Raw genomic sequence first — 21,222 nt, 5'->3', positions numbered from 1 at the left:
CTCATCACTGTAGCTGCCTGTGTCCGCCTGCAGATCAGCACAAGCAAACGTGCAGGTCGCCCTTTGGGATCCATCACGCTCACCCCGTCCACACCCAGGCCTGCCTCTCCCAGTTGTCACCTCTGATAGCCACGCCCCCCCCCCGAGGCAGGAACGGCTGTCCCTATTGGGCCCCGGAGGAAACAGCCAGGGACAGATGGGGCGCTGCCCAGAGCCACACGCCGGGAGAGCCTGCACCGACACCTTCTCCGTCAGGGCAGGAAACCACCTACCAGAACCTTCATGGGACGGATCAATGGGCCTGTGCTGGGAGGGCCAGCATTGCCCAAACTGGGCCCCTCAGCTGCAAGGCTCCGAGTGGGGTGCTCCTAGCTGAGAAAATCTGGCACGTGCAGCTCCAACGCTGCTGCGCAGGGTGGGGACCCAGGCCAATGTCCAGGCTTCCCCAGGCCCTCTGGACTTTAACACGGTCTCCAGGGACCGACTGCTCTGAGCCGAGGCAGAACACCCAGGGGACCTGAGAACACACTGTGTAGGCCCAGGTCAACAGGACCCCCTGGGTGGGGCTCGGGCCCTGTGTTTTCGGTCTCAGCTGATGCTTCCCCGGTGGTCCGGGGGCCCGGAGCACAGGAGCTCTGTGATGCCAGGCCCCCTGAAACACAGCTGGCGGAGGATCTGCACCTGTGGTCCTGGGGAGGCCCTGCTGCACCGGCCGCGCCCTGAGGGCAGGAGTCCCGGCATCTCGGGCAATGCTGCCGCCGGGTGGGGGTGGGGGGGGGCGGCGCGGGCTGTGCCTGCAGCTCTGCTGGCCACGCGGCCCCAGCCCAGGACCCTCCCCCTCCCCCACCCCTGAGTAAGGAGAGCCCAGAGCCACGCGTTTTAGCAAAAATGTTTATTCTCTCCTTAATGTGTGTGTCTTTACAAGTACTAAATCTGAGACAGTAAACTAGGAAACGGCCGTGTATTTACACAGCCTGCGAGCCACACCGCCCCCGGGAGAGGCAGCGGCAGAGGGGCCGCTCAGGCTGCCGAGCGATCGCTCTTCTTTTGGGTGGGGGTTTGCGGCGTCAAAGGACAGCTAATCGTGGGCTTCGTCTTAAAAATATCTCTCTCTCTCTAAATATATCTATTCTAGCTTGTGTAGCACCAACGGCGTGAGCCCTCAGCTCCAGCACTGGCGGGAGAGCCAGGCGGGGCTCGCTCAGCAAGGGCAAAGCGGGGAGGGCGGGGGGACCTCTCCCGTGGGCCTGGGGCCTGGGGCCCGGGTCGGGGAGTGCGGGCAAGCTCGAGGTATATGGAGAGGCCAGGCTCCCGACCGAGGCCGAGCTGTCCCTGGCGCTCCTGAGACGCGTGTGAGCGAGGGCGGGAGGGGGCCCGGGGCGGCGGGCAGTAGCAGCAGTGTCGGGGCGGGCAGGCATCCTGGCACACCGCCCCACACCACAGTCCAGACCCCCGGCCCTGGGGCTGCAGAGGGGCCTTGGGGGCCACCCACCTGCACAGAGCAGCGCTCCCATGCCACACTCCAGCCCCCCTCAGGCCAGAGCCGGAGCTTGGGGCCCGAGTGCCCGGCAGGAGGACGGGGTTGTGACGGCAGGCGCCTGGGCCCAGTGCCGAAGGCGCGGTGGAGCCAGCAGGACCCTGGAGACGAGCCAGGAGGAGGACTTGGCCCGATTCCAGCCCCGGGAGAGGAAGGTGCGGCCGTACTGCGGGGTGGACTGCAGGCGTAGGTCAGCGATCGGCTCATGTGTAAACAGACGGCGCTAAAGCGCTTGCGCACGCACTCCACGAGGCCTCGCGCCCGCAGGGCCGGCTCCTCTCCTGCGTCACCACTGCCCAGCCCGCCGCCCGTGGGGCAAGCACGGGGCCGGGGAGGCCCGAGGAAGGGGGGCTGGGACTGGATTCTGAAGACGGCAGCGCAGCGGCCGAGGAGCCCCCTGACCCGAGCGGGGCTGGAAGAACGGGGGCTTCGATCAGAAGCAGCTTCAGGGAAGACTCGGGGGGAGCGAGACCCGCACCCGGACGGAACCCGGCCCCGGCCAGCGCCCGCCCGGCCTGAGCTCCCGCTGGACACCCGCCACGCGGGGGGCCCGAGCCCTGCTCAGTGCCCACGGGGCCCAGGGACCCCTGCACCCCGGTTCCAGGACCTTCCTGAGTCAGGAGGGGGGCGGATTTCACCCCTCCTCCCGTGAGGGAGCAGCTCCTCAGCTGACGGAGGTGTGCGGTCTGGCTCACGCTGCTTGGGGGGGGTACCCAAGACGGGCGGCCGGGGGCGCGGGGCCGGCCACAGCTAGCTGTCCCTTAAAGTCCGCGGGAATCTGTAGTACCGTCGAAAAAGTGAATTGAAAAGGGGACAGGCCACTGCCTTCACAAGTGACTGATTAATTAAAAAACATGAAAAAAGGGCCTAACCACCTCTAGTATTCAACACTTGCAGTTTTAAAAAGATCAAGTCAGACTAAACGCTAGCACAGTCATGCAGGAATCCACGGCCCGCGTCCGGGAAGCTCTCGGCCCGAGAAGTCCTCTCCTTTTCACGTCAAAACGAAAACAGGACGACCCGCAGGTCGAGGGTGGAGGCCTCGGGGGTGCTGCAGCGGGGAAGCTCTGGCCACTTTCTCCATGACCATTTGGTATTGCTTTCCCGCTACCTTAATTCTCTTATTCTAAAGTGTAAAATTTCTCCTCCTCCAGGTAACTATACAGGACCCCACTGGGGCTGGAGACAGGCTAGAGCCACATATATATATATATATATATATATATGGATATATATGTACAGATTTTTTAATTAAAAACGCGCTGTTTTGCTCGCTGAGCAGGACGGGCAGACCGCGGCGCTCTGCAGCCCCGCCCCCGGTCACTGCGTCCTGCTCCCGGCCAGGCCAGTGGGTGTGGTCCGAGGCCCCCGTGGTCCCGCTGCCCAAGCAGAGCGCAGCAGGACCCCCCTGCTCCCCTAACAGACGAGCAACAGCCCCCAGATATCCCTCCACTCCGAGGGACCAGCACGCTGCTGAGGGGCCAGACTGATGCCGCTGGGAGGCGGGTGGGGGCTGGGGAGGGGGGAGGAGGGTGCTCGGGGCTGCTCCCGGGACCTCCACAGCCGAGAGCTCAGCCCGGGATGGGGCCGGGCGCGGTGGGGGGAATAAATAAGGGGAACGTGCACGCATGACCCGGAGCCCCAGGCCCCAGCGGCTCCCAGAGGCACAGCCCTGAGGACGGAACGGGATCCGAGTCCTTCTGGAAGTCACTTGGGCCCCGCGTGGAGCCGTCCTGCAGCCCCTCCATAGGAGGGAGCCGGGGGCCTCTCTCTGGGCGAGGTCGACGTGGCGCTCTGGCCTCGGCCGCGGAGAGCACGCGGTGAATCGGAGGATGGCGGCGGCGGTGCACTGGTGAGTGTGGTGTTGCCGGAACGTGGCAGGTGGGTGGTGACGCCTGGACCGACTTCAGCTCGCCGTGGCTGGGCCCTGGGCATTCAGCCTCCCCGCCCGGCCGCCAGCCATGCCCCAGCCCTCAGACTCTGCCTAGGGAGCCGGGCACAGCTGACCCCCTCCCAGCCCCTGGGCTTGGCCCTCCTGGCCTCGGCAGCCCAACCTCTCCCTACGGGAGGACTCCTGCCTCACCCCCGGGGCCTCAGCAGCGGTCACCCACTGTCCTGAGAAGGCCCCCGGCCACGCCACACCTGGGCTCCCCAGCCCCACGGCGAGCAGCTCTGGGCGTGGAGGGTGCTGCAGGGCACCGTCTCACCAACACCAATTAAGAACCGGGACCCCCGCAGGCGGGAAGGGGACAGGGGCGGCGAGGGGGGCCAGGACTGCACACCCGGCCCCCAGCGCAGGGCACCTGGCATGGTTGGGGCGAGGCTGCCTCCGTGGACCTCCCAGCTCCGGCTGCTGCACGGGGGCCGCCCCCGAGGGCCCTCTCACTCTCCTGCCGGCCGGGCAGTCATGGCCGATGGCTCAGCTGCTCAGGGCCATGGTGTCCACCACCTGCTCCAACCTGCTCCGGAGCCGCTGCCGCCGCGCCTGCTCGTCCTTCTCCAGGGCCGTCAGGATCTGTGCAGGTGGGCGGGGGGCATCGGGGTAGCACGCAGCGGCTGGGTCCACAGTGGGCTCCAGGCTGAGAGCACACAGCGGCTGGGCCCAGAGTGGGCTCCAGGCTGAGGCCACTTTGTCCCACCCACCCTCAGCTGAGGGACCTGGGCCCGGAGCCGGGACCCCCAGACCCCGCGACCCCGGGGTCTCCATCCGCCCCTCATCCCCCAAAACCACCCGAACAGGGCTCAGGTCCCTGCCGGCCCTCCAGGTCCCCGAGCCCCAGGGCCTGCTCCCTGCACCCGCGGGTCCTGCTGGGCTCTGTGCTCACACCCCAGTCTCTCGCGGCAGCCAGTCAGCCCCCAGCACGTGGCCGTGCTGCCGTCTCCCTCCACAGCCCCATCGCCCCACGTCTCTGCACCCCTCATAGCACAGCCCCTCGGGAAGAACCGCAGGCTGCCACCCCCATGCTCTGACCTGCCGCCAGGTCTCCTGCGCTCACTGCCCCGTCCTCTCAAACCCACACAAAAGTTGGAGCTGGCGCCTGAGCCCTCCGGCTCCTGATGTGGTCCCTGCAGCTGGGCAGCCCGGCCACAGCCCCTGCTCCCCCGCTCCCCGCACCTGGCAGTCAGGCTCCATCTCTGAACCCCAAAGGCTGTCTCCCTCGGGAGCAGCCCAAGACCCTACAGCCTGCACACCCGGCGACGGCCCCGCCTCCCCCTCCTCCCAGGACATTCTGATTCAGCCTGGCGCGGCCTCTGCCGTACTGCGTCCGGCCTGCTCTGGCCTCAGGGCCTGGGCTCTGGCCGGGCCCGCCCTGCCCCTCCGGCCCTGCGCTCCGTCCATCCAGTGCAGCCCACGAGTCGGTCGTCCGTCCCGACGTCTCAGGGAGGCCCAGCTCCGCGCGCACCCGGCTCCAGAAGCAGATCGGGTGCCGAGGTAGAGGATGGCCTGTGCCCTGCCCTGGAGACGCGCCCAGACCCGTCAGGCAGCCCGGGCTGGGGCGGGAGCGAGCTCACCGAGGCTGGCGGGCTCACCTCGTCCTTGTACTTGCTGATGTAGGAGTAGATCTCGTGCAGGGCACTCATGCTGTTGAACTGGCTCAGGTGCAGCCGCGACTGCTCAGCCAGGTACGCGCTCATGTCCTGGTCGCTGATGGCGGGCATCTTGGCGATGTCCGCGTAGTACCTGCGGCGGGCGGGCAGGCGGGCGCGTGAGCTGGGTCCCGGCCCCTCCCCCACCCGGCCCCGGGCCCGCGCCCCCACCTCTCCACCCAGCTCTTGTAGTTGGGGATGTCCTTGGCGTAGAGCAGCTTGTTGGAGGGCGAGTCCTTGCCCAGCTTGTGCTCGGACGTTGAGCAGGAGTCCATGAAGGTCTGGGCCACCACCGACAGGCAGGCGTCTGTGATGCTGCTCTTGTGGATGTCGAAGACGAACTGCGGGTTCTTGATCACGTTCACCCAGAAGCGCAGGGGCAGGCTGCGGGAGGCGGGCGCACGGTCGGACGGGCCGGCGGGGGGCAGGGGCTGACCTGTGGCCTCACCGTCCTCCCGGCTCTGGCCTTCACGGTGACCGTGGATTTCCATGCAGCCGGGGAGACAGGTCCAGAGAGCTGGGCCGTGAGCGAGGGCTGCTCCTGCTGGCCAGCCCCTCCCCACGGTCCCAGGGGAAGGCGTGCATACCACAGGCTCTCTCGCCCTTGGGCACCCACTGTGCCCGGCTGCAGTCCTCCAGGCCTGAGTGCCTGCTCACGGCTGGGCCGGCTCCCCACGGGTCTTGGTGACAAGACCAGGAAGGGGGCCAGCAGACGCAGCCCCACTACAGCTGACCCCGACCCAGAAGGCCACCTCTACGACAGCCCTTGGCTGGGCTAGCAACAGCCTCTAGCCACGTGTCGCCGTTTAAATTTAAATAAAGTTAAAGATTCAGGGGCTCGGCTGTACCAGTTACATCAAATAGCCCTAGTCACACGTGGCCACGTGCGTGGCACAAACCTAGAACTTTCTATCATCCCAGAAAGGTCCGCTGGACAGTGCTGACCTCCACTGCCTCCCCTTGGTGCCCGGTGGACCCCCTCAAGGGCCGCGGGCAGCGCAGGTGGAGCTGGAGGCCCGGGGTGGGTTCGCTTGGAGAGGACCTGGGCTGCATCCCAGGCTTGGGGGGAAGCAGTGCACAGGGAGGGGTCAGGGCACGGGGAGGAAGAGGCCAGAGACACAAAGCTTGTGAGGACCAGGCAGGCCCTGCCAGGGACCCGGGCAGCTCTGGAGGCAAAAGCCAGACCGGCAGCGAGGGGGCGACGGGACTGAGAGCCCCAGGAGTGTTTGCTGTCACTGTCACCCTCATCGCTGTAGCCAGCATGGGACGGGCCCGTCCCACCGAGCCCGTTTCTCACGCAGAAGCCTACACACCTGCACGCAGCCGCGCACGCCCAGAGACACGCACAGATACACGTGTGCACACACACACCCCCACCACCCACATCCGGTCCCACAGGTCAGCAGATGCCCCCGATGGCTGAGTCAGAGAGGCCCAGATGGAGAGGGACTAGCCGTAACCCGGGGCAGTGGACGGGGCCTGCCTCCTGGCACTGCAGCCCCCAGCCGAGCCGGGCTGCCCCCAGGTCCCAGGCTTCCTGCTCCAGCGGGGACCTCGGCCCCGCCCCCGCCCCGCCCCCACCCCAGGCCCGTACCAGTTGCTCTTCCAGGTGTGGCGCACATCCGCGTCGTGGATCTGGTGCTGGTCGGCCTGCTCGTCCAGGAAGTCGAACATGTACTTGATGGCCAGCGGCAGGGCCGAGCCCCGGTGCGCCGTGCTGAAGATGGTCTCGAAGAGGTCGTCCACGAACTTCTGCAGTGTGCCCTGTGGGGGGCGGGGCACAGCTCCAACGGCTGCCCGGCCCACGTGGCCCGCCCGGGCCCCCTCCCTCCGCCCACCTTGGTGGCCAGCAGCCGCGTCAGGTAGATCTCGGAAACCATCTTGCTGCCACGGTCGCCCTCACGCTGGTCCAGGTGGTCATGGTTCTTGACCAGGTGCCACAGCTTGGTGCCGCTCTCCAGGTCGGGTGTGATCATGGGCGTGCGCGAGCGCAGGCTGTCGGGGCTGCTGGCGGTGCGCAGCATGCTCTCTGCGGGCACCACGCCGTCAGCTGCTGCGTCCCGCCCCCCCGCCCGCCTGCCACCTTGTTGGGCAGGCAGCTCCCCTGTGTGAGCCTCAGCTCCCCCCGACAGCTGGGGTCATCCGCCCCCACCTCCCTGGGTTTCAGGGGACGGTGCCGCCCGGGGAAAGGCCGAGGGTCCCCGGGACAGGCTGTAACCAAGCCGTCCCAGGCTGCCGTCCCAGGCTGCCGTCCCAGGCTGCCGTCCCAGGCTGCCGTCCCAGGCTGCCGCAGCGGCGCCCAGAGCGGCATTCCGTCCAGGTCGGTGGTCTGCCCGTTGCCCCCGCCGGCGCTCACCGTATCTGCTGAGGGACTTGGTGAAGGTGGATGAGTTGGAGATATTGTAGGCAGACGTCTGCTTGGGCACCAGGGCCACCGAGGACCCATCCGTCACCTACGGGCAGGGGGCCGGGTGACGCGTGACCCACCGCCCATGGCTGGTCTCTCACCTGGGCCTCAGCCTGCCCCCCAACCCTGGGCGACCCCCACGTGTGACCGTGCCCTCTCCTCCTGGAGCGTGGCCCCCAGCCCTGAGCCACGTCGTGGAAAAGGGGCCTGAGCCGTGGCCGCAGGCTGGGGGTCACCTGGTAGTGCGCCAGCGTGTTCAGCCTCTTCCAGTCGTTATCGATCTTGGTGGTGACGTCCTCATCCTGCAGGATGATGCGGGCCATGCGGCCCTGGCGCCACTCTGCAGCGGAGGGGAACGCTGGAGGGGCAGGGCGGCCCGCAGGTGCCGCCCTGCTCCTTGCTCCCTCCATCTGGACAGGCCCGGGGGGCAGGGTCCCAGGGGCCCTGAGTGAAGGCTGGGCAGCAGAGGGACAGGCCCAGCCCAGAGCAGAAGCCTTGCACCCCTGCTGCTGCCCAGCCCCTCTGGCAGCCCCCCGCCCGCCCAACCCTGGGCGGCCCAGCCCCACGTGGTGTGCCCCGCTTCCGGAGCTCCTAGCCTGGCACTCAAGGCCTCCCTCCGTCACGGCCCCAGCCTCATCCACCAAGGGACCAGCCCGGTCCAGCCCGGCTCTGCTCCCCAGGCCCTTCCTACGTAGCAGGTGCCCCTGCCCACGCCCCGCTCGTGAGCCATCTTGAGAGCCCCCACCCAGCTCCAAGGGCCCACCTGCTTCCTAGAGCACATGGGGACCCCACCCCTGCCCCCACCAGCAGGGGCGCAGCCCTCTCAGCGCCACCCTGCTTCCACCACCCCGGGGAGCAGCCTACAGACCCGGCCTGGGTCACGCACCCCTTCCCTCCAACCCTCCGGGCCAGCGCCCGGTGCTTGGACGATGCGACAGAGCCCCTGCCGGTCTCACCCAGGTCCATGTCCCCGGCCTTGGGCCGCTGGGAGTAGGGCACGCCCTTGTACACGGCGTCCAGCAGCTTCTCCTTGACCTGCGTCACCGTGTCGCAGTTCAGCCCCTTCACCGGCACCTCGGGCGTGTTCTCGTTCTCGGGGTTCACGCAGTTCAGGGTCTGCAGGTGGGCGTGCAGGGCGTCAGCCCCCTCCTCCTCCCTGGCGGGCGGGAAGGGGCAGGCGGGCGGCGCTCACCAGCGTCTTGTAGTCGATCTGCTGGCGGATGAGCTTGTCCTCGCTCAGGGAGTAGCGCGCCTCGCCTGTGATGGCGTCGATGGGGCCCTTCTCCATCTGCTGCTTGATGGCGCAGTACAGCATGAAGAGCGGCTCCCCAGCGCACTCCTGTGGGCAGGTGGGCGGCGTCAGGAGGTGCGGGACCCCCGGGCTCCGCCCCAGCCGCTGCCCTGGCCCCCCCCCCACGGAGAAAGGGCAACATGGCCAAATACGAGGACCTTGGTTCCAAAGTCCAAGGAAGACCATCCCCCACGAAGACGGGCATGAAAATCCCGGAAAACCACCTCAGCAAAGGGGCCAAGCGGGGAGGACCAAGGCCAGTCAACCCCGGCCGAAGCCTCGCCCGGTTCAGGCCTCGGCAGGACCAGTGCCCCAGCGCCACGCTCTGCCCAAAGCAGCCCGTGTTGCATGTGGTTGAGGCGCAGGCTCCGGTGCCGCCCCCACGGCCCAGTGGACTACAACAGGTGTGACCATCATCCATCAGGTGGGGGGGCCCCCTCAGCTGGGACTCGCCTGCAGGAGAGGGCCGCCCCTCCCGCCAGAGCACGTGGCCGACGCAATCACAGGTGCAAACGCACCGACCCAGGGCAGGAGGCCGGCAGGGCGGCTGTCCGGGCACTCGGGGAAGGTCTGCGCTGCCCATCTCCGACCACGTGCCGCCCCCCGCCCCCACTGGGCGTGTCCCCACCTCAGGGCCTTTGCACCTGCTCCCCCTACAACCAGAACTCTCCCCCTCAGGTCTTCACTGCCCCTTCCAGACCCCACCCGCCGTCCCTTTGTCAGAAAGGCTCTCCCGGGCCCTGGGCCGAGCCCGCTGGCCCTCACTGCCATCACACAGAGCCAGCCCTCTTCAATGGTCTTGTTTGCTTCCCTGCCAATTTCCCCTCTGGAGTGGAAGCTGCCTGCCGCAGCCCAGGGCGTGCCTGGCCCCTCCCGCTACATCCCCAGTGCCCAGCACGGAGCGGGCGCGTGGGGGGCTCTACGGACGCTGCTGGACAACAAACACAGTTAACAAACAGCTGCGGAAGGAGGGCTCCCGTCCCGCCCCCGCCAGAGGGCTGCCCCGACTGCAGTGACCAAGCTGCTGCGTGCCCTGCACAGCTGAGTCCCCACCTCAGCCGGACACAGGCCCCTCTCGTCTCACCCCCCCAACGGAGCTGGGAGTGAGTGTGGCCCTAGCAGACAGCTGCCGGCCTGCTCCCTGGCCCACCAAGAGCGGCCGTGCCCGGAACCAGATGCTCCAGGCAGCTTGTTAGCATCTGCGGTGATTAAAGAGACAGCTGCCAAGGAGTGGCAGTGAGCACAGGTCATCCGGAGACCCTCCAGCAACACGCCCAGCTCTGAAATCGTTTCATCTGCAAACTTGGCTGCATTACATCAGCTAGGACAGAGGCCCAGCCGTTAACAGCTGCCTCTCCCTGCAGACGCCACGAGACTTACTCCTCTCAGAAGAAAAGGGGCACCTCAGGAGGTCAGAGGGTGAGGCTACACAGCAAATCACGAGAAGCCAGGATTGGAACCCAGACAGTCTACCGCTAAAGCAGCTGGTCCTTAAAAGCCAAGCGTCCCTACAGAACATGCAGGCTGAGCAGGGTGTTCACTCTCAGGCTGGCAGGCTCTGACCCACTCCCACAGGCCCACCCAGATGCTGGAAAGCAGGAACCAAGGAGCAGAAAGGCTCCGAGACTGGGAAGGCCCAGAACCCAGCCCTTCCCTGCTGGGCCCACTTCCTGCACAGGGAGGAGGGCGACCTCGGTGACTCTCAGGCCCAGCCGGAAGAGACGTGCAGAAGCTACCAGTGAGTCTCCAAGTGAAAAGGTGACACGAGGACAGGCTGTTCGATAAATGTTAGAACAAGCCCTTCTCCAGTCGGGAAAGAAAATTGAGTGAGATCCCTGCCTCACACCACATACTAACAGAAAACATTCCTCGGCCTCACACGAGAGCTGTAAATGACAGAAAAGTTCAACATTCTCTTGGGACTTCCCTGGCGGTCCAGTGGTTAAGACTTCACCTTCCAATGCAGGGGGTGCGGGTTCGATCCCTGGTCGGGGAGCTAAGATCCCACATGCCCCAAGGCCAAAAAACCAAAACATACAACAGAAACAATTCTGTAACAAATTCAACAATGACTTAAAAAAAATTCTCGTAAAAAATTCTCTTTTAAACTTCTTTTTTCAAAGAAAGTGGGCCTCCTCTGAACCCCCTAATCCAGGTTCCCAGAGACGACTTAATGAGCACGTGACCAAGTCACGCGGTCTGCAAACAGGCGCGCTTTGCAGGAAAGGCACGGCTCTGTTACTGCCACCTGTCCTGCGTGACAACAACGTCCTCGTACCCTGGGCATCACTGGGCCACCACCCACCGGGCGAGCCCCTCCCAGCCCGACCCCCTCCCCTCTGGACCTCGCGCCCACCTCAGAGCCTTTGGTCCCCGTCTGGCCACCTCCTGCCCCTCCTCATGCTCACATCTCACCACCCCATCCACGCTGTCACAGCCCTGTGGACACCCCGCCCCTTTCCCCATCTGCGCCCCTCAGCCCAGCCAGGACTGTCCTGAGCGCTCTGCGTGCAGCAGCCGGGCTCAGCACGTCCTCCACGGAGGACGGAAAGCCCCACCGCCACCCCCGCCTCGGGACACTGCAGCGAGCGGAGCCTGCAGAGCCACACGGAGAGCAGACCCCGGCCGCGGGCGTCACGAGGCTCCATGGCCCGCTCCCTCGTCCACCGTGGAGCGCTAAGCAGGGGCCACCATGCGAGGACCGGGCCCGGCTGCCAAGCCTTCGGGTTTTTCAAGGGAAGCCAGACAGACACCTGGGTCTGATGACCTCCCAGTTCTAAAATGCAGGCGACCCATCTAGCTGCTCACGGCCCTGACAAAGTCCACCTGGACCCACGTCTAGCCGGCCTGCAGGCTGTACCCGTTCCGAGAACAGCCTGGCTCCCCAGGGTCTGCCTCGGGGTAGGGGCTCTCCCAGCCCGAGAGGGAATTGTCTGGGCAACGACAGTGGAAGCCCAGGCAGCTGCCCGCCTCCTCATAGCAGGGTCAACAGGACCCACCGCCCCCGGGCGCCTCCTCAGGCTGGCCCAGGGCCAGGAGCTGGACACACACACGCCCCTGCCCGGGAGCTCCCTCCGACCTCAGGTCTGGGCCACGGGCACTGCATGAGCCCCACCGGAGCCTGGACGCACGCCCCAGCTCAGTCACATGCAGCTGCGGGACCCACGTCGGATCCCGGCGGCTGAGTGAGGACAGGACAGCCTCCAGGAGGAGCAGGGAAGACGCTAAGGGACAGATGCGAGCCGGGGACGGTCCTGCCGAGGCCCTGGCCCCTTGGTGTCTCTCGGCTGAGAGCCCCCCAGTCACCCCTGGCCTCCCACCCCCACCTGGGGCCCCCCGCGGCCCACCCACCTTGAGGAATTTGTACAGAAGGAAGGTGAACCAATTGGTCAGCATCTTCTCCGCCACCGACTCAGTCCTGGGAACAGAACACACGCAGGGGCGGCCTCAGTCCTACCGCCAGGCCCGCTCACACCACCACCTCGCCACCCCACCCTCCCCGGGGCCAAAGGTCAGGCCTTGGCCTTGCGCCGAGGGATCCCAGACAAGGCAAGCCCCGGAGTGGGTCCCCGGGACTGCAGCGGCGGCGCCTGGGCTGCGCCAGTGGGCACGCTGCCGCGGGGGCAGGCACGGGGCGCAGACTCACCGCCGCAGCAGCAGCTTCGGGTGGTTCTTGCTTTCCAGGTTCTTCTCGATGAGGTCGGACAGCAGCTGCTTGAGCACGCCCGTGGCGTACTCCATCTCACCCTGCAGGGCCGTCATGACGAGCGAGGCCACGTTGCCGCGGTCCCGCATGGAGAAGCTGCGCTGGGCCTCCAGCGTACGGATGAAGGTCAGCAGGAAGTGCTTCTTGGTCAGCAGCTGCCCGAACAGTGTCAGAGACTTCTCCACGTTAGCCTGCACCTGGGGGGCCACGGGCCTGCTCAGACCTCAGAGAGCACCGGCCCCTGCTGGCTGAGGGCCCGTCTAGGCCCCGGTACAAAGGGCGGGTCCCTGAGCTGCAACTGTCCTAGCAGAATGGACAGGGCCTGGCAGCTGCGTGAGAAGCCGCAGCAGGCAGAGGCCCGGGGCACGGCAGCGTGCGGGTGCAGGACGGAGGCCTGCTCCAGCCACCCTCCGTGTGGCCCAGCTCGTCCACCGGGCACCAGGAGTGCCCAACAGTCCCTCCCAGCCAGCACCAGTGCAGAAACCACCCTCCCCCTTCACAGAGGACACTCAAGTCCAGAGAGGGGAGCCGCGTGTTGCAGCCACACAGCATGGAGGTGGGAAAGGGCCGACGGAACGCCAGGTACGGCTGGTTCCAGGTCCCTGCTCACCCTCAGCTTCCCCGAGGCCTGTCATAGCATGACACAAGGCTCCCAGCCCACGCGAGACAGGTGACAGGTACCAGAGAGGACACACAGCCACAGCTAAGGGAACAATCAGACCAGCCCAGCAGACGACAACGCCGGGAGAGACACCCGATGGCAGATGGGGAACCCCCAGCATGGCAAACACCCCGGCAAACAAGCAGGCAGTGAGCAGCCCAGGGCGTCCTGGGCCCGAGCCAGCGCGACAGGAAGGCCCGCTGAGGTGCAGCTCGAGAGGGTATGTCCCACCAACACAGCCACGTGAGGGGGCTGGCTCCCCAACATCCGAGGGGTGCAGGACGCGACACACACGCCCCCCGTAGAGCGCAACAGAGCAGACTCGCTGAGCCCCTGCCCGTTCCGAGCTGGGGGCCCTGGGCGTCTGGCCGGCTACTGGGCAGCCCAGGAGGACGTGGGTGCCCGGCGGCTTCCCCTCGGCAGGCTCGGGGGCCGCATCGGCCGCGCAGAGCCCAGCCGAGCGCCCGCACCTCCCGACACTCATGGAAGCAGCCCCCCTGGCCCAGTGAAGCTCGGCACCCGGGCCCACCCAGGAGCCAGGCCGGACGAGCTGCAGGTGGTACACAGCAGGCTAGGGGCCCAACGACACAGAGCAGGGCCCTGGGGAGCCCAGGCTAAGGGTGGTTTGCTGGGGCGAGGCCCCCCCACACCTGGCCCCCCTCCCAGCAGTCTCAAGCCCGCCCCCAGGACCCTGCCGCCCCAGCACCCAAGGAGCCCCCGCAGGCAGAGGCAGCGGTGAACCCCAGCCAGCAGCCCACCTCCATCTCCTTGAGCACTGGGTGGTCCTCGATGCCGGGGAAGAGGACCCGCATGGCGTACGTGCGATAGTCAAGGAACGGGATGCCGGCACCGTCCAGGTCGTTGGTCAGCTCGTGGATGTCCGTCTGCAGCTCCGCAAAGGCTGCGGCCAGACAAGGTGTCACGGCAGCTGCCCCGGCCCCCGCAGCAACCCCCACTCTCCCCCAACACACTCAGGGTCGAGCCAGCCCCTGACTCTGCCACTCGCCAGTTGGGTGAACTTGAGCAAGTTCCTGTGCCTCCGTTTCCCCAGTCCTGACAGAGGCTGAGCCCTCCACCCCTGACCTGCTGCAGAATTCACCAAGACGAGAGCAGAGGCAGTGCCAGGATGGGGCTGGAAGGGGCCTCCGCGTCCCGATGGGGCAGCAGGGGCCAGGGCAACTGTGGCCCCATGGCTCCAGCCACAGGAGAAGAGCGGGGATGAGGCCGGCTGGGAAGGGGCAGAGCCCTGCGTGCCAACAAGCAAGCCCTCCCGGCTCAGGCCAGGGGCCCCTGACACGCCCGCCCGCTCGCTCAGGGAGGCTCCGCTGCTTTCAGAACATTCCTGAGCCGTGAGGTGTGAGCCCTGCGGCAGCCCGAGGATGCGCTGTCTGGTCAGGAGCCGGCCCTCCCCCCCCCCCCCCCCCCCCGCACTGCTGCCTGGAGTCTGGTCCCCTCCACCTGGCTGGCCTTGGGGGCCCGCACACACGCTGCCAGACACGGGCATCACAGGTCAGTCCAGACAGGACAGGCAGACGGTCGTCCTTGTCCCAGGAAGGCCCAGGCCGCCGCCTCCCACCCAAGCCCCCAACACGTGCTGGAGCCCCTCAGGGCGGCAGTCTGCCGGGACTGAGGGGGCGCTGGGACACGCGCCTTTGTCTTAAGACGGGCCAGGGTCCCGGGCAGACCGGACACCCCAGGCCAGTGGAATTAGTGACCACCCAGAATGAGGCCTGTTAGGCATGAGGCCCCCCAGGCGGGGCTTCCGACCCTGCCCAGCCCCCTGTCCTCATCCCCGGGCGGGACGACGGACGCCTGTCGTCTGCCCCAGGGCTGCCAGCGTTCACTCACGGACCCTGCAGGACGCTCAAGCCCTCCCCTACCCCGGCACCTGACACGCGAGAGACCGCCAGGCACCACCCGCGCCGCCCTGTTCACCCCTCGTGACAGCCCTGGACCCTGACGGGGCTCCCAGAGGCACAAGTGAGCTGGGGTCAACTAGAGCCCCCCGCCTCCAGCTGGCTGGGGGCACCCAGCCCTGAGGCCCATCTCATGCCAGCCAGAAAGGCCAGCGGGGCTCGACAGAGACCAGCACGGGCGCAGGCTGCTGCCTGGAGCCCACACGGGCACACAGGAGCTGAACCCCGCAGGGCCCCCGCGGCCCCGGCCTGGCTGCCCACCACTCAGTGCCTACCCGCTGGCCTCCCAGCAGCCGCGACCCCAGTACTCGGCACCGGCGGGTATGGCAGCGCCTGCTCCATGGGGACCAGCCCTGGGCCTGCTGGTCTCCCGGACACATCGGTCCCCGGGACCAGTTCTGTTCCAGCTGGAGGCCACCATCCTTGGCCCTTCCCGCCGACCCGCCGGCCCACCGTTCAGATTTCCGACGCCGCCTGCGGCCCCTGCCCTTCTCACTCCCTGGGCCGCCCCCACCTGCCCTTGGGGTCCGCCTCTCAGTCGGGAGCTCCCAGGGGAGCAGGCTTTGGGGAAGGGGGCATGTGACCAGGTGTGGGGATGCCGAGCCTGTCCCCGTGGCCGTCCTAGCACCACGGGGAGGAGGAGCCGCAGAGGAAGGGGGTCCTGAGAGCGGAGTGAGGGCCTGGCTGGGCCCCAGACCCCGGTGAAGCCTCCCCGCCAAAGTGGCCTGAGCTGGTTTGTGTCACGTGCACCCCAGGGTGAGACAGACACACGCCCGAGCAAGCACCCCGAGGGCAGAGGCAGCCCAGGCCCGGGTCTGGGTGCGCACAGTGGGGCTGAAGACAGGGCCCCTCCCTCAGTGCCCCCCACCGGCCGCCGGAGGGAACCAGCCGCGCCAGCACGTGGACGAGCACGGCCCACAGCACCCAGGGAGACGGTCCCCCGCCCGGAGCGGGCAGGCGCCTGGTGGTACGTGCGTCCTACAGAGGAGACTGAGGCGCAGAAACGCCGTGTGCCCATCTGGGGTCCCACGGACAGGCTGGGATGCAAAGGGGGCTCTCTGGACAGAGCCTGCGTTTCAAGCAACGCCCCGTGACTGCGCCCAGTCAGGCCCCGGCCCAGCCCCCGGCCCGAGCCCGGCACAGCGAGCTCCGCCCCCCCGGCGCCCCCAGCCCGCACCCCTCCCCGCGGCCCCACCCACCTTCCTTGCACTCGAGGGCCACGCGGGACTCCAGGTTGTCCATCTGCAGCTGCAGGCGCTTGAGGGTGCGGTCGGCGTCCCGCGACTTGCGCTTGTAGGCGATGAGCACGGCCACGATGACGAGCAGCAGGAGGCCCCCGCCCCCGCCGATGCCCACGATGGCGGGCAGCGTCAGCAGGCTGTCCGAGTACACCTGCAGCACCCCCGGCGAGAACTCGAAGCCGCCGGCCCGGACCTGGGGGTGCAGGCCGCTCAGGGGGCGCCAGGGCAGACGCTGGGCCCGCCAGGGGCACCAGGGAGGGGCTCCCTCTGGGTGGGAGGCAAGTCTGGGGCTTGCTCAGAGCGGGGCTGCCCCGCGTGGGGCCCAGGAGGCCGGAGCTGCCAGGACCCGTGGACGCACCGTGACCTTGTGCTGCCCGGTGAGGTTGGGCGACTCGCAGAGCAGCTGCGTCTCCGACACGGTGAGGGCGCAGGGTGTGGAGCCGATGAGCACCGTGTAGTTGAGTCGAGAGTTGCCGGGCGCTGGCGGCAGGAGGTTGCGGCCCTGCGGGGCAGCACGGGGTGAGCGGGGGCTTCGCTGGCCCCCCGGGCCGGCCCCCGCGCGAGCCCCGCCCCGCCGAGCAGCCCACCTTGAGGATGAGGGGCGAGCTGGGCTTCAGCTCCAGGAGGCCGGTGGGGCTGAGCGGCTCCAGCACAGGGTCCGGGTAGTAGAGGAAGGTCGAGGTGTTGAGCACCAGCAGGGCCCGGACGTCGTCCATGACGAAGCCCAGCTCGTCCGGCCGCTCGCCCAGCTCGGGTGGGCTGCGGGCAGGGTTGTCCACCGACGGGGCCCGGCACACCATGGTGGTGTCGTTGTACACTTGGCAGCTCTGGGGATGCAAGACAGGGACGCTGGGCTGGCTGACCCGTGCCAATCCAGGCTGTGACACCGCGGGGCTGCGGCCACACCCGCACACGGTCCCCACCCCTCCCAGGGCCTCCAAGTGCAGCTGGGATGGCAGGAGCTGCGGGGGGCAGGGCCCAGGGGGGACTCACGTTCTCCCTCTCGACGCCTCCGTACTTGGCCCGGATGCGGGGTTCCCGGACGGTGGCCAGGTTGGTGCCCGTGACCGTTAGCAGGGTCCCTCCGCTAAAAGATGAGGGAGATGGACGTCAGGGGTGGAAGTTCCGGGGCCCTCTGCCCCGGCCCGGCACAAACGGGAGGGACCAGACACACCCCCCGGCTCGTCGCAAGACAGCGAGCGCGTGAGTCTCTCGGCACCACATTTGGCGGCAGGGCCACAGGAGGGGGAGCGGAGGGCCTGGTGCGGGAGCCCCACGCCTGGTGCTGGCCTTTGGTGGGCGGGACAGGGTTCGGGGGGGCGCTCAGGAAACCTCGGAGGGGGGTCGTGGCGGGCACCCACCTGTTGATGCTCCACTCGGGGTCGATCCTCAGGATGGTGGGGTCCTCGGTGTAGTTGTATCTGACCTCGGGGTTGGTGAGCTGAGCGCGGTTGATGTTGATGACAATGGGGGCACTGCCGGGGCTCTGCCCGGGGGGCGTCAGGCATCGGATCTCCCGGGAATTCCTCCTGAGGACGCAGGTGCTGGAGCTCACCTCCGACGCCGCCGAGCGTCCAGGCTCCACCACCAACAGGCTGAGCGCGAGTCACCAGCCCGCCCGCTGCATCTGCCTACCTATGGCACAGGCCACAGCGGGCCTGTCTCCAGGCTGGGCCCCCTTCCCGTCAGCCCCTGCGAGGGGCCGGGTGCTGTCTGTGCCTACCTGGGCCGCAGCCTGGCCCTCTCCCCCGATGCTGCCCTGCGTGGGCGGGAGGCTGTCCTAGGCTCAGCGTGGCCGCCTCCCAGGCTGAGGGGCGGGTCCTGCCTCACCAGCTTGCTGTCCAGGTGGCCCCACCCCCAGCTCCGCCTCCTTGGCAGCGTCAACCGGCAAGCCTGCCCGTGCCCCAGCTTGCGAGAGCCTGGCCCACGCGCGCCGAGAGCAGGCCTGCCGGGCGGGAAAGGGCTCGCGGGGCCTCACAGCAGCCCCGCAGCGGCCCCATCAGTCACCCGGGCAGCCGCAGGGCCCCTCCACGGGCGGGGCTCCTCCACGGGCGGGGCCCACGGCTTCAACGTCCTGGGAGGGCTGGAGTACCACGCTCAGCGCCAACTGCCGCTCCGCGGAGGGACGCACACGACACACGCACCCCCCGCCCCCATCATCCCTGATCTGAAAACAGGCTAATCGTGGGCCTGGGCCGTGAGTGGGTGAAACGAGCTGGCGGGGCTGGGGGCGCTGGGTCCCCCCCCAGGGCAGCGGCCAGTCACCGCCGGCACCTGCCCCATCCCCTCAGTGCCTTCACCACAGCCGCCAGGCCCGCGCACAGCAGGCTGCAAACACCAATAATTAGTCTGATAACAGGTAATTACCGCAGGAAAATATTTAAAGGCCCGCTCCATTATCATCCCTAATCTAAAATTATCCACTTCAGGGCTCCGAGCTTTTGTTAAGTTTTCCTTTTTCCCTCTTAAAAATTTTTCTAAACGCCCTTCGCACATTCCACAGGACCCCCCCACAACCCAGGACAGAGCGGCTGTGCCCGCCCCTCAGACCCAGGCCCCACCCACCACCCTGCCCTCCCTGCTCGGGGGTAGCCTGCCTGTCTCCATGGTAACCTTCTCCGCCTCTAGGTTTCCATAGTGATCACCCTAGCCCAGCTCTCCACAGCCCTCCAGCTTCCCAGGCAATGGGAAGGGGCACCAGCCATCTGAACCCACGACCACAAGGGGAAGGCAGCCCGTGCCTGGGGTCCCCACTGCCCGTCCGTCCACACCCCGTACCAGGAGAAGGAGCAGGGCCGGCCGCCGACAGACACAGCCACATCGCTGCCTGCGTTCAGGTGGCTACCCTCGATGCCGATCCAGGTGCCCCCGGAAAGGGGCCCGCGCGCAGGGCTCACACGGTAGAAGGTCGGCGTCTAGGGGGAAGAAGGGACCTGCTGGAGCTCCAGGGAAGCGCCCGCATCTCCAGCCAGGCCCAGGCCCACGCTCACTGGGTGTGAGACATCGCCCGTAGGCCGGGCCCATAGCGCACGGGGTGGGGGGCCAGCATCAGGCCTGGTGGCGAGGGGGGAGGGGGAGAGGGCCCATCACTCGAGGCTGCCTGTGGCCCGGGCCAGCCCCACAAGCGAGCCCTCAGGGCCCCCGTGGCCGCGGGAGCAGAGGGCCAGGCGGGTGGGCTTACCACAAAGGTGAAGCGCTTGGGCGACAGGGCGCGGTAGTGGGGGGAGCAGTCCCGCACGCACACCTCCACCAAGGCATCGTGGGCCCGCAGCGCGCTGGCGTCCCCGATCTCGCAGACGATCCTGCGGGCACAGGGGGCCTCAGCAGCCGTGGGCGCCAGGCCACTGCCAGCGCCCCCCCCCCCCCCGCCGCTCCGCCGGCCGCACTCACTGCTCGGCGCTGATGTACTCGCTCTCCACGGGGCTGCACAGCACCTTGCCCACGCGCACGCCCAGCCGCACGTCCTCAAAGCGCAACCCCAGGTTCTCGCCCGTGATGGTGAGCCGCGTGCCTCCCTGCCGCGGGCCCGTCTCAGGGGACAGCTGTGGAGGCAGAGGCTGGGATGCGGGCTGGGCGTTCGGAGCGCCCCCCAACACCCCCCAGGCCCGGTAGCCTGCCCACCTTGAGGATCTTGGGGTCGGCGCAGCGGCTGCTGCCGTGGCGGGCGTGCATCCAGGCGGTGGGCGAGTCCGCGGGGCAGTGGGGGCGCAGGGAACAGCGGCGCTCGGCCACACACCAGCCACACTCGAAGCGAGGGTCGGCCTTGAGGCAGAGACCGCAGCTCTCCCGCAGGGCCGGGCACTTGTACAGGTGGGCTGCAGGGAGGGGCTGGGCGTCAGCGGCCACCCTCGGCCCCGCCCCCCAGCCACCCCACCCAGCTTACCCTGGATGTTCTGCGGGTTGTCGATGACGAAGTGGCCGTTCCACACCACGGACAGGTTCACGGGCAGGTCACTGACGTCGTTGCCCTCGTAGGAGTACTGCGGCAGCAGGAGGAGGGGTCAGGCCACACGGGCCAAGCCCGGGCTGCTGTGTGTCCCTTGTGGCCACCTGCGGGACTGGCCGCTGGGGGCCCGGGCTCAGCAGGGCGGGTTCTGGGGGCCAGTCTGGAGGCAGGCTCCCCACAGCGCTGCCCGCCTGTGGGCCCGCGGAGGGGGCCCCACCCGGGTCCCCCTCTGCACGAGGACGGCCACGGCCCTCAACCTCCAGCAGCTACTGGGGCACAGCCTCCAGGGTGAGCCCCCGCCAGGAAGCCAGGACTCCCCGCACCCCTTGGACACACGTCAGGGTTGCTCTGTGAACCTCGGCTTCATCTCCAAACGGGCTCAACGAACCCTCCTCCAGGACTGCCCTGAGGTGTGAGACGTGTGTCCCCTGTGCCCTGGCACCCCCGACCCCAGGCTGGGCTGGGCTCAGGGTCTCAGCCCTCCCTCCCCGGAGAGCCCAGGCCCGGACGCCCAGCTGTGTCCCACTTTCTGCAGTTGAAGACTTGCGCTCCACCCCAGGGCAATTTATCATCATCTTATCTGCACGAATGTAATTGGATCCTATCAAACTCTCTGACGCTCCCTTTTCCCTTTACACAAGGGCTGCAAGAAAGATAAATGTGGGCCTGGGGGGGGGGGGGGGGGCGGGGGCACAGGGACAGAGGTGACAGAGGCTCGGGGATGTGGGAGAAACTGAGAGACAGCTGGCCTCGGGGACGCGCAGAAAGGAAGGAGAGGGTGCAGGCAGCCGGGCCAGGGGAGCCAGAGGGAGGCGCAGGCGGAGGGTGCAGTGGAGAGGAGGCAGGACTGGACAGGCCGGCAGGCTCGGGGAGCCTCGGGCCCGGCCAAGGGGCCGACCTGTGCTGGGAGACTGTGGCGACCGCTGGAC

General features: G+C 67.8%; 1 protein-coding gene across 1 annotated transcript in view; it reads right to left on the bottom strand.

Annotated features, from left to right (window-relative positions):
• Positions 1 to 1,096: 1,096 nt before the first annotated feature.
• PLXNA1 (plexin A1) overlaps positions 1,097 to 21,222 on the bottom strand; it is a 43,716-nt gene continuing 23,590 nt past the window's right edge. Inside the window, exons 11-32 of the mRNA XM_032648587.1 lie at positions 20,231 to 20,327; positions 19,969 to 20,162; positions 19,738 to 19,889; positions 19,529 to 19,649; positions 19,126 to 19,262; positions 17,709 to 17,876; positions 17,341 to 17,434; positions 16,935 to 17,174; positions 16,706 to 16,849; positions 16,306 to 16,540; positions 13,949 to 14,091; positions 12,470 to 12,726; positions 12,175 to 12,241; positions 8,725 to 8,871; positions 8,489 to 8,648; positions 7,769 to 7,872; positions 7,482 to 7,578; positions 6,964 to 7,154; positions 6,720 to 6,889; positions 5,297 to 5,509; positions 5,069 to 5,219; positions 1,097 to 4,052 (exon numbers count right to left, since the gene is read on the bottom strand). Coding sequence (XP_032504478.1) covers positions 3,957 to 4,052; positions 5,069 to 5,219; positions 5,297 to 5,509; positions 6,720 to 6,889; positions 6,964 to 7,154; positions 7,482 to 7,578; positions 7,769 to 7,872; positions 8,489 to 8,648; positions 8,725 to 8,871; positions 12,175 to 12,241; positions 12,470 to 12,726; positions 13,949 to 14,091; positions 16,306 to 16,540; positions 16,706 to 16,849; positions 16,935 to 17,174; positions 17,341 to 17,434; positions 17,709 to 17,876; positions 19,126 to 19,262; positions 19,529 to 19,649; positions 19,738 to 19,889; positions 19,969 to 20,162; positions 20,231 to 20,327 — 3,378 coding nt within the window. The 3' untranslated portion in view covers positions 1,097 to 3,956. The remainder of the gene's footprint in view (positions 4,053 to 5,068; positions 5,220 to 5,296; positions 5,510 to 6,719; positions 6,890 to 6,963; positions 7,155 to 7,481; positions 7,579 to 7,768; positions 7,873 to 8,488; positions 8,649 to 8,724; positions 8,872 to 12,174; positions 12,242 to 12,469; positions 12,727 to 13,948; positions 14,092 to 16,305; positions 16,541 to 16,705; positions 16,850 to 16,934; positions 17,175 to 17,340; positions 17,435 to 17,708; positions 17,877 to 19,125; positions 19,263 to 19,528; positions 19,650 to 19,737; positions 19,890 to 19,968; positions 20,163 to 20,230; positions 20,328 to 21,222) is intronic.

This window comes from Phocoena sinus, chromosome 11 (assembly GCF_008692025.1).
Source record: "Phocoena sinus isolate mPhoSin1 chromosome 11, mPhoSin1.pri, whole genome shotgun sequence".
Taxonomy (NCBI): domain Eukaryota; kingdom Metazoa; phylum Chordata; class Mammalia; order Artiodactyla; family Phocoenidae; genus Phocoena; species Phocoena sinus.
This window is presented reverse-complemented; position numbering and strand designations above follow the sequence as displayed.